This window comes from Lissotriton helveticus, chromosome 6 (genome assembly GCF_964261635.1).
Source record: "Lissotriton helveticus chromosome 6, aLisHel1.1, whole genome shotgun sequence".
Taxonomy (NCBI): Eukaryota; Metazoa; Chordata; class Amphibia; order Caudata; family Salamandridae; genus Lissotriton; species Lissotriton helveticus.
Window position 1 is genome coordinate 604,288,978 of NC_136067.1, and position 12,385 is coordinate 604,301,362.

General features: G+C 45.3%; 1 protein-coding gene across 2 annotated transcripts in view; it reads left to right on the top strand.

Moving 5' to 3' along the window:
* LOC144761453 (endogenous retrovirus group PABLB member 1 Env polyprotein-like) overlaps window positions 1–11,507 on the top strand; it is a 104,075-nt gene extending 92,568 nt beyond the window's left edge. The window contains exon 2 of one of the 2 annotated variants that reach the window (XR_013595724.1): window positions 9,595–11,507. Coding sequence is in view for 1 of the 2 variants with exons in the window: in XM_078646813.1 (XP_078502939.1) it covers window positions 5,537–7,078 (1,542 nt within the window). In the remaining variant the exon portion in view is untranslated. Of the gene's footprint in view, window positions 1–4,729; window positions 8,242–9,594 lie in introns of those variants that run through there. The other variant, XM_078646813.1, reaches the window with a different exon arrangement.
* The last annotated feature ends 878 nt before the right edge of the window (window positions 11,508–12,385 follow it).

Genomic DNA, 12,385 nt, shown 5'->3' on the forward strand with positions numbered 1-12,385 from the left:
TAATGAGCCTACACAGAGATTCGTGTTCGAAGAAATGTGTAACTTTTTGAGGGAACAATGGTATAATGACAATTTAGATAACGTACCGCCCGATATGATTGAACTTCAGAGTCAATTTTCGAATGGTATGATTGTAGGTGGAGATGTACGACGTGCCTTAGAGCGATTGTTAGCCCATAGGTCGACAGTGCCTTCTCGAGTGTCGTTTGATGACGACTCTGAAACTTGGAAAGCGGATCCTGGTCAGTATCCTATGAGAGAGGTTCCGCCAGTGTGGATGCCAGGTAATCCTGGTGCCAATCCCCCAGTTTTGCCGCATTTCCAGAGAGTTTGGATACACCTCCCATGGAAGCGATCAGAAGTATTGCAGGTCAAACAGTCCTTGCCTGATCCACGCAAGAATCCGGCGGGTTACTATAAGGAGTTGTCTCAATTGGTAGATGCTACTATTATGAACCTTGCCGATATCGACATGCTGTTCGGTAATGTAGTACCACAGCCGGTTTGGGCGAAAATTCGTCAGGAAAATCATGCGAATGAATTAGGCGGTGATTGGGCTGCAATAATAGCGGCTGATGGCCGACAAGTTGGTGGGGCTAAGCCTGAGCAGGTAATTTCGGATCTGCCCCAGAGAATAATTATGTTCATGAAAACGCTTATGCCGGCGATGAGAGTAAACTGGGATAAATTATCAGCTTGTAAACAGAAGAAGGATGAGAGTGTCTCTGATTTCTTCACTAGATTTTAAGAGGCATTTGTCGATCATAGCGGTCAGGATATGGGCACTGAGGGAGGCCAACGTTTATTTGTCGATAAATTCGTATTAAATTTGTTGCCTGAACTATGCAACAAATTGAAAAATTCAGAAAGTGCCTGGGCTGTTTCCACTACTGCTCAAATATTAGCGACGGCTCAATATTATGAGAATAGGGAGAAAGAAGAAAGCGATCGTGTAGATAAAAAAACAAAGGAGCTCAAAACGAAGGTTCTGTTGCAGCAAGCATATCCTCCGCGTTCAAATCACACTGATTCGCAACAGCAATATAGACCACAACCGCAATCCTCCAGAATGCAGTCACGTTCTGACTCCTCTGACTTTAGATCTATGCTTGGGTATAACCAGTGTGCATATTGTAGAAGAGAGGGACATATAAAATATGATTGTCCCGCTTTGCGTGACCGCCTTAATGGTGTATCGGCACGAGGTGGTCGTGGTGGTCCGCAACAAGCATCTCGAGGTAGAGGTCGCGGTACCTTCCAAAATCAGACTGAGCACCCTAATACGTCCTCGGACGCGAATAATTGTTTTGACCAGCGAAATGTAAGGTCCGATAAATCAGCGCAGTATTACGCGGACGACTATTACGTTGAACATGAGACTGTTGTAAACGACCGTTACTAGGACAGCCACCGACAGAGAGAGGGAGTAGTATCAGTTCCGGTTGATCAGAGTGGGCCTTACGTCGCAGTTGCTACATCTGGCGTAGTTGAGCCTTTTCTGTTAGACACTGGTGCGACGAAAAGTTCCATCATGCATTCGAAACTCCCTGGCGCACCTTTGTCTGGCTTAACAAATGTTTCGGTTGGATTCTCTGGCGCCCCGGTTAGCAATCCTGTCTCTAGCCCTTTGCCCCTTGCGATTGGCCCTCGTGAGCTGGAGGCTCCATTGATTCTATCTACTGGTTGTGGTGAGAATCTTCTGGGCTTGGATTTGTTAAAACGGTTATATGCGACTTTGTATTGCTCTCCTGAAGGAGTGGAGCTTACATTAGGTCGGAGAGTAATCTCTCCTATGTACTTGTCGATCGATAAATTCCCACCGGAATTGAGCTCCCTTCCTGCGTCTCTATGGGCCACAGGTCCCAATGACGTGGGTCTCCTGGACATTCCACCTTATATAATCAAGCTGAAACCAAATGTGCGATTGCCACGTATACCACAGTATCGTATCTCCATTGAGGGAGAACGGGCGCTATTAACGATTGTACACGACCTGATCAAAAAGGATGTCATTGAAGAAACTCGAGGAAATGTGTCCAATAGTCCTGTACTACCAATTTTAAAACGCACTGATCCATCTAAACCTCCTGTGTATCGTTTCATAATTGATTTGAGAGAAGTAAATAAAATCTTGATCCCACAGTTTCCCGTGGTCCCTGATATAACGGCTTTGTTGACTATGATACCAGCTTCTGCCTCCTGGTTCACGGTGATCGATCTAAAGAATGCTTTTTTTAGTATCCCGATTGCTGAGGAAAGCAGAGATCTATTCGGATTCTCATTAGGTGGTCGCAGTTTTAGACTGAAACGCGCACCACAGGGCTATTGTGAGAGCCCGTCGATCTACAGTCAAGCCCTTAAAACTCAAATTGATTCATTTATATTACCGGCAGGCGCAGCCTTGATTCAGTACGTCGACGACCTGTTGGTAGCTGCTGATACCAAAAATATTTGTAGAACTGCTACAGTATCGTTGTTGCGGCATTTATGTGACTTACATCACAAGGTGTCACCTTCCAAGCTGCAATATTGTTGCCAAGAAGTAACCTGCTTAGGTCACTTATTATCAAAAGAAGGGAGAAGGTTGACCCCAGAGAGAATTGCAGCGATTACCCGAATGACTGTGCCAAAAACTCAGAGAGATGTACGTGCCTTTCTAGGTATTACGTCATACTGCAGACAATGGATCCCAAATTTTTCACTATTGGCGAAACCATTGTTAGCTCTCACGTGCAAGGATGTTCCGACTCCTTTGCCATGGACTGAAGAGTGTCAGAAAAGTTTCTCTGAATTACGTGATGCGTTGTGTTCGGCGCCTGTGTTAGGTACTCCTGATTACAGTAAGCCATTTACACTGTACGTTCACGAGAGGGATGGTTGTGCGTTGAGTGTTCTGGCGCAACAATTTGGTGACAAACAGCGCCCATGCGCATATTTTTCTTCGACCTTAGACCCAGTAGCTAGAGCTTTGCCGAGTTGTTTAAGAGCAACAGCCGCAGCTGCGGCGTCCATTCGACAGTCCGCAGGTCTGGTCATGGATAATATGCTCACGGTGATGGTTCCGCATGCAGTTGACACTCTCTTGAACCGAACGAAAACTCAACATTTGACGAGCGCAAGGTTGTCTGGGTATGAGCTGACGTTACTGGCTGGTCACATAAGGATAAAACGATGTAATGTGTTGAACCCAGCAACATTGTTGCCGATCAACACGGAGTCAAGTGATGTAGCACCACATGACTGTTATCTAAGAACCGAAAAAGAGACGAAGGGTCGTATTGACCTAAAGGATATTCCATTGGTAGATCCCGATGGTACTTTGTATGTTGATGGTTCCTGTTTTAAGTTATCGAATGGTGATGTGACGACTGCGTATGCTGTAGTGACGTTGAGAACGGTTGTGGAATCTACGAGATTAAATCAGAACTCGGCTCAGGCTGCTGAGTTGATCGCCTTGACGAGAGCGTGTGTGTTGTCCAGAGGAAAGCGGGTGAATGTGTTCACAGACAGTCAGTATGCTTTTGGTGTGGCACATAGTTTTGGGCGATTGTGGAAAGAAAGAGGATTCTTAACGTCGCATGGCACAAAGATTCAGCATGGACAGCTTGTGAATGACCTTTTAGATGCACTCACATTGCCTAAACAGGTGGCCATAATTAAATGTAGTGCGCATCGAAAAGTGACAGATGATGTTGGTCGTGGTAATGCGTTTGCAGATGAGACTGCTAAGGAGACAGCTAAAGATCTGACAAATCGAATGTATGTTACAAGTTCAGTGAGATGGCCTGCGGAGACTAGTATGTGTGAGGACACAGTGGAGAGTGTGAAGGAAATACAGAATGAGGCCACTGAGATGGAGAAAACTAAGTGGAGAGAAAGCACGGGAAAATTAGATGAGGATGGATGTTGGGTTGATTTGTCAGAGAAACAGAGATGGATGTTACCGGATGCATATGTGCTTGCTGTTGTTACAATGGCCCATGGCACAACACATATTAACTCGAAGGGCATATGCAAGTTGTTGTCCCCGGTATGGAAGAATGATGGGATTACTAAATGTGCAGAGAGAGTGGTTAAGAATTGCATGGTATGTTTGATGCATAATCCCGGTAAGGGCACCCCCACTCCACCTGGTCATTTTGGCCCTCCTACATGTCCTTTCGAAGTTATCCAATTGGACTTCATCCACATGGAGAGATGCAATAATTTAAAGTATGTATTGGTTGTGGTTTGTGCGTTCTCCAGATGGATTGAGGCTTACCCTCTTAAGGATAATACTGCCCTGTCCACAGCTAAAATTCTGCTTAAGGAGTATTTCCCCAGGTACGGCATGCCTCGGATTTTATGGTCGGCCAACGGAAGTGAGTTTGTGGGAAGTGTAATGAAGAGTGTGTGCCGTGGCCTGGGCATAGTTCAAAAATTCCATAGCGCTAATCATCCTCAGTCAGCGGGTTTGGTGGAAGGATACAATGGCACCCTGAAACTAAAACTTGCTAAAATTCAGGCAACAACTGGTTTATCATGGCCCGACGCTTTGCCTCTAGCTCGCTTATCGACCAGGGCTACTGTACACTCTCGAGTAGGGCTTAGCCCATATGAGATTGTGTTCGGCCGCCCTGCGAACATTTGGGGGGTTCCGAGACCTAAAGAATTGAACAGACTTGAATATCCAATGTTAATTGATTATCTATATGATCTGACTGCTAAATTGAGTTTGATTCATCAACAGGTCTTTGAGGCTCTGCCGTCACAAACAGAGGGCCCTGGTCATCGGCTCCAACCTGGGGACTGGGTCCTCACTAGAAATTTCGGACGAAAACGCCATCTTGAGCCGAGATTTGTGGGACCCTTCCAGGTGCTACTTGCAACGAGGACGGGGGTTCGACTGGAGGGACGGAAACACTGGGTGCATGCAACCCACACCAAGAAGGTTCCGCTTCCTCTGCCGGCAGACACCTGGATACGTAAAGGTTTTTCCTCGTCTGAAACTGACGTTCCCCAACGCTTTGTCCCATTTAGCGAAGCTCAGACCATAGGGAACACTTCAGTTTTATCTGACACCCCTGTTGATTCCTCTCAAACAATTTCCCTTCCTTCAACATTGGGGAATACAAGCACTGAACAATTGCCTGGACAATCGAACACTCTTTCGCCATCCAATCCACTGTTTGAAGATCAGACTCAACCCGGGAGAAGTCGATACTTTCTTCGACCGAGCGTTAAGGACAAATAAAAGAGTTCTGTTTTATTTCCCTTTTTGAATTTACAGTACCCCTTACTGTTGTCATGAACATTGTGGACATTATATATTGTGTTTACCTTTTCTTTTCATGCAGCTAAGAGACTATTATTGAATTGATTCTAATTCATTAACCTATCATCTGGGTTGGCCGTAGGGCCGTGCGGGTACTTCCTTCTGTTTAGCAGCTATCGACACTAGGTCGGTTTCTTTTGTCGATTTCTGGGAACTCCTGGGAATTGGCAATCGCTACTCAGAACGAAGTGCGTCAAGAACGTCACGGACGGTTTTTAGAGGATGGACTTCTCAAAGCTGTCGGAAAGAGAGAAAATGTTGGCGCAAAGATCAAAAGTGTTTTGTACAAAATGTTTTCTATTTCAGATCTTCATGTTGTTCCTAACCGTTTCAATGCTACTGGTGGGTGGGGTATATTTTGGGATTCAATTATTATTACCTTCCATTTCACCTACTCCTCCTTCTCATGATCTAAATTTCGTCTCTACTGTTTCTCCACATTCTTTTCACCTACTGCCTCAACATGAACAAGTCAGACGTGCGGAATTTAGGAACAATTCCTTTGTGCAACTTTTGCATCAGCATCAGTTGGTGGTAAATACTACAAACTGTTGGGTGTGTGGGCTAATGCCACATACCATGAACAGGGGTATCCCATATTTGGTGCTTCCGTACAGCCCCCAGGGGTCAGCTCGGGAATTCCAAACCATGTTCCGTAGTGCCCTAGATTCCTACCCCCATCGAGAGCCACGCTCAGCAAACTTTGGTCCTGGCCCGTATCACAAGTCTCTAATGATAGCTATTGCCGATCTAGATAGAGATATCTTCGATACGTCACTTATCCCAGAAGAGGAGGTGCAAACCTATAAGTACCTTAGTGAGGCTGAGTACAGTATATCAGTGGGTGACAGGCAGCTTAAAAGCTCATCTCCAATCTGGATTGTACCTCACCTAGGCCACTTTTGTCTGCAAGGTCGTGGCCGAAATCCAAGAGCCCAGCTTGGGAAGAGTGCTTGTGTGGATACTTACGTTCTACCTATGCTCTCTTCCCCTGTCTTTCTGACTGCCAAGGGTACCTATTTTGTATGTTATGACCGAGCATATACGTGGTTACCACATGACTTCTCAGGTACCTGCTACATTGCAAATCTCTTGCCCCCGACTTTCACTGTTGCTGCCGACTATCACAAAACCAGAGTTGTGAGAGGTATCATTAGTAAAAAGGATACTTCCGGCCAAGAAGCAGGAGACTTCTTCAAGGGTTTTCTACCGTTTTGGGGCCCTATGGTCAATAGCAGAAATCTGAGACAGTTAACTTGTGTAGTAGAGTCAACTGCTAACATAACTGCAAGAGCCCTTGGTAATCTGACAGCAGAGCTACAAGCGGATAGGCTTATGACGTTACAGAACCGTATGGTTCTAGACGTTGTTCTAGCGGATAGGGGTGGTGTGTGCAAGGTCATCCATTCGAGCTGCTGCATATTCATACCTGATAACGCTCCAACGGTTTATCAAGCCATCTCCAAGTTGCACAAAATCTCGGAGTCCATACACGAGGACGAGGGAGATTGGACGCTTCTAGGATGGTTTTGGGGTCTAATGTCGACTTGGGGTTGGAAGATTCTGATGATCATAGGGGTTGTTGTGACATTTCTGTTCACGTGTTGTCTGTGTGTACAGTGTGGTCCTGCCTTATGTGGCCTTTGCGCTACAACGTGTATAAGAAGGCCATCTGTTACCAAAGAGGCATTGATGGATAGAATTATGTTCCAACAACATCTGAATGATCTGATGAATATCGAGATCGACTCCGACTTCGACTAGTTCTTGCCTACATGAGGGCAAAAGGAGCGTCTGAGGTTCAGTGAAAATCGTTCCGGTGTTCCGGGCATGAACGAATATGGGCAAGTAAGGTATCTATGAACCGTAAATGACGTGTTCAGTAAGTGTACGCGTTTTCGCTACACTACCTGGCATGGTTCGCCTTGTTTACGTGCGTCTACATCTGAACCCTTGGGTTCCATTTTAGATACGGCATCCATTTTGTTCCTTGCCCTCACGTAGTCAGCGAACAGGCAACTGTCCGCATCGTGACCTTTTTAGTTCCCAAGCTTACGGAAGAAGCATATGCCCCTTCATGCGTCTTTTATGAGTAGGGGGAGGACACTGCTAAAGCAGTTGCCTCCGCTCGGAGGTGATCCTGCCGTGCCGGTCTATTGTTTCAGGCTCGCACGTGCTGGGATCAAGTCCTTTTAGGCTACGATTACGCATCCACTATTATCCTCACACTCCCTCTTCCCTGCTGTCTGACTTCCTTGCAGCTGTTCTTGTCTCTTTCTCCTGTTTATTTACAACTCAAGTGGAATGTACCTAATGGTGGGAAGATGTGCTTTTACAGTTGGAACTGGTGATGTTAATGTAATTATGTTCCGGTGCTCTGAATACATGAAAGCGATCATTTGAATTTTACTGTGGGAAATGAGTTGTAACCTTTTGCTTACATATTGTGCAATGACAAAATCCTGTATAAAAGAGAGCGACCCACATATGCAACTCGAAGCAGACTCTCAGAACCTACACTCCGTTGTACTTCGTGTGACTTTTGCTTCCCTGCAGTAATAAACTCTGATCTTTGACGCCGAAGGAAGTCTCCCGTGTCTCTGTCTTTAGTGTGCCAGAACAGGTATCCCACGAAGGTTTTAGGTGTTGTCCCCTGGCACCACTGGGCCTTAAATAGCCCAGTCCTTCAACGGGGGGTACACACGTGACCTCTGGGCATGTTCCAACCACCAACAGTGCTCAGACAGCCACAAGCTCCCTCATTACACATCGTCCCGTATACGTACAGGTCAAAAGACACTGCCCGCACCAATAAAACCCATATGCACATTGGGAGAGAAGGGCTGACAATTCCCATGGAACACTAGATAAAATGTATGCCAGTCTATGTTCATGAGATCACCCTGTAAGAATCTTTCCCCAGTCTAACTCCCAGGTAGGTACTAAGAGGGGAGAAGCCTAACAACTTATAAAATACTGATGTGTTTCTGCTCAATGTAACCCATCAAAAATAGATACTTCTATTGGGAACACCTACCTTTTGGTATCTCACTAAAATTGTGTGAATTAATTTGGAAAAACAAACCCCTAAATAAAAGCACAGGAGCCTTTAAGAAATGGCTGGCAATGACACACACAAGCATGCAATGTTTTCTGAACTAACAAACGAACATAGCTTTTATTCAACAGGTATGCAATCGAGCATCCAAGTGCACTACTTTTAAAGTGGGCCACCACCTTTCCAGTGACCACATCAATAATCCTAACAGGATTTAAGTATAAGAAACAAGAACTACGGACTGCACCATGAACCTTTTATCTTGAACTGTCAAAACTAAGAAACCCCCAATCACTAGAAGATTACAGACGTCTCCCCTGGATTCATACCAAGACCTGCAATGTTAAATATGTTATGTATTGCTGTATGTTTATAAACCCTATCTTTACAACGGGTGTTTCCGCATCCATTAATTTCCAGAGAACTGCCTAGCCAATGGTGTCCACCCAGAATTTGTCAGAGTATTTGCGTAGGGACCTCTCCCATATCACTTATAATTACACCAAACCTGACACTAGCATTCTACACGCACTACACAGTACCCTCTTACACAGCACATGGTATCAGCAAATGACCGCAGTGGGCTCCAAGGCATCAGCTAGGTCATGTTATATCTGTTCGCTGACACCACCTGCAGTAAGCACAGACAGGCTTTAGGTGACCCAAGAGGTGGCCACCGAAAAAGAAAAATGCCTTTTCCACCTATACCTATGTAGAATTCGGGACAAAATTCAACCCAGCAGAATAGAATCTCATAGAGTAGTAGTGAACCTTACCCAATACAACACCAATCCCACAGCATTGTACCTTTTCACATAGACTAGCAGTATTCAATCTGAGCTAGATAGGATGTGCAGGAGTGGCACCATAGGGGAGGATACTGTTTGGGCCAGACACTATCCAGAGAAGAGATTCTTGGAGGTAGCAAAACCACCACACCAATGCACAAACACGTCTGCCCCTTCTTCCATTGCAGTCTTAGGGTGCACCTTAGCATATCTGGGGTAGTCTTCTTCAATAGCAAATTGACACCAGACCAGTGTAGGGCCATCCACCTTGATGATACAAAGGGAAATGAGTCTCGCAGGGGAGGGTTGAACAACAGCATCGATACCCCATGTCAGGAAGTCTGGGACACTGAGGTGAATAGATATCCTTGGTCAGAAGGGAAGGGGCAACCCCATATTGCACAGAAACTTACTGAATTCCTTGTGTTTCACAGGTAAAGAAACCATTACACTAGGAACAAATAAAAACTGTGGCACGATGCTGCACATCCTGGAAATGGAGTGGGGCACCTCCACACTGATGGATATGGACTGTTAATGCGGCGAGTTTGCCTACAATCAGCTCGACCCCAGATGGCTTGGGTTCTGCTCCCTCTTCACCATACACACCCAGACCCTGGTCATTCCCGGAGAAGATCTGTCACAGGTGGACCAACATCCGCTAAAGAAGAAGACAACTCAGTTGCATCAGGCTCGAGAAAAAAGAACTGCTGGGCTCAGTACGAGGACATTCCGGTAGAATTCAGACTGTTTTCTGACACACAATTATCCGCTGGCGGGTCTATACTCTTCTTTACTTTGCAGACAAAAGCAAACACCTGGGTTACAAATAACCAGGTGGGGAATGCTCTAGATGATGAACAGCACTGAGCTCAGGCTTAATGTGATCAAGGAAGAATTGAGAGCTATCTGCCTCATGATGATTCAACATTGATATGTGTTGGACTTAATGACTCCAATGGAGGGAGGGGTGTGTGCCAACATCAGTGCGTCCTGCTGCATGTTTGTCCCAGGCAATGACATGGACAACAGGACTTTGACTCTTGCCTTCCAAGCATTGCACCATTTACAAAGAGACATGCGTGAGGAGGGAAGTGTCCCTGAGCAGGAATGGTTTTCGAACTGTTCTCCTAGAGCCCCCGGTCGTTGACTAGCCTGTGCATGTCATTGCTGCCCGTTCTCATATTCTTATTGTTTTTCTGTGGTTTTCTGCATGGAGGATTCCTGCTGTAAAGATGCAGTCCTCAAATTGGGTAGAATGCAAGTAACTAGGAAAACAGTAACAGTCAGAACTGAAGAGCAATTAGCCCCCATTATTGTGACTGTCACGAAGTATGGGTTAGATAATGTAGTTGAAAATTCAAAGAGAGTTGGGAATGTTAATATTGATAAAATTTATGCCAATATTCATAATGATACATTCATATGCAAGAACCAACTTGCATCTCTATCATGTCATGAACACTATATCAACCCTGACTCAAAAATACATGGTCAGGCATGCTCTGAGATCTAGGCCTGAGGTTACTGATTGGCAGATCACAGGTGAGGTGAAATGTTGCCAGCAAAAAGAATGTGTGAACAGGAAACTCAGGTCAATCCCCCAGATAAGCACACACAGAAACACCACAATGGTCCAGGGAGATTGGCCCCTATGAGCACATGCGGTCAGAGGGGTGCATGCATTTCCAAAAACACCATAAAGTCAGATTCCACATGAAGTTGGGAACACACAACCAATCAAGACACAGCACACACAGTACATGCAGTGATCACATGCCCCTCATGCATGACATTTGGACACATTACCCACTTCCCCCCATTGTGTCCATCCAAGGTTGAGGCCCACCTGCATTTGTTATTAGGGGCCTTATTTATAACTCCACAGACAAGGCCTGCATTCTTTTATCAAAAAAGGATCGACAGAAACACTTTATGATACCCAAAGAAATGTGAAAAACCTTGTTCAGATTGATAGCAGTGCTTAATTTGTAAAAAAAAAAAAGCGCAAGGGCTCTCGTCAGGAGGCCACTGCAGCTTGCACTACACATTGCCTCACCATGCTGTCAATGATAGTAACAACACAACTACTAACCATCGCACTCCTACACTTCAAACTATTCCAGGCCCCCGGAAGCTATAAGAATGGCTTGGGCAGCAGGTAACAGTCATTCCTAATGCACATTGAATCAATAATTACCTGTTGTGATCATCTCTAGATGAGGCAGACAGCGCCAATTTTTGGCAGGCTGTCACAAGCGCCAGTGTTGACAATTAAGTGCAGGCTCTGAGCACCGGAAACCACAGGCTCAAATGAATCACTGATTGTAGTTTGAGACATTCTAACTGTGCTCCTGGCTGAAGTGTTTAATTAAACCAACTGTTCTTGTTTTGCCAAATGCTTCTTGTCTTTTGTTTTTTTCAAGGTAAATTCATATTCCAGCAACTCCATTTACAACAGCCTAGATAGGCTCCCAAGCAGCCTTAGCATTTGGTGGTTAACCAATAACACATTTTTACCTTTCTTTCAGGTAGGAGGCACCTTGGTTAGAAGGACTGTTTGTTATTTAGCACATTGTCCCTTCTTGGGCTTAAGTGCACAGGAAATCCTCTGGAGCCCTGGGGCCTCATAGTAATAATAATAATAATAATAATAGTAACAATAATTTCCAAGGAGAAAGAGCAAAATAGCCAGGTCTATGCATAGTGTAACAGGTGGTCCAGAAGAAGGGGATGCTAAATGGGGCAAACGCTTTTGCTTACAATAGACAGCCGTATCGTCCTCCTAGGGATGCCCTGAGGAAGGTGGGGAGATATTGGGACTAACTCTATTTAAAGTACAAGCACTGCAATTAGCGCATCAGGGCAGTGACACTGAGGCCAGGGATTTATGGGCCACTGCACATAAATTATGACTGTATTCCTAGCAAAAGATTGGGGGGCTCACAGAAGGGCCTAGATCACCTTAGCTGCCCACGTGGGAGCTCATATTTTTCTGGAGGGGACAGAGAGTCTGTTTTATGATTGGAGTGATGTTGAGGTATGGTGGGGAAGGGGAGAAAGAGGTATAGGAGACAACCTCATACTCAGGGCAGCAGCTATCATTAGTGCAGCAGGCACAGTTTCATTTCGGCCCAGGAGAGTGACAGGCTCACAACACACCAATTATGGGGAGAGGGATTTTTTGGGTCAATTTCAGTTATTATTATAATATACATTTGCTCT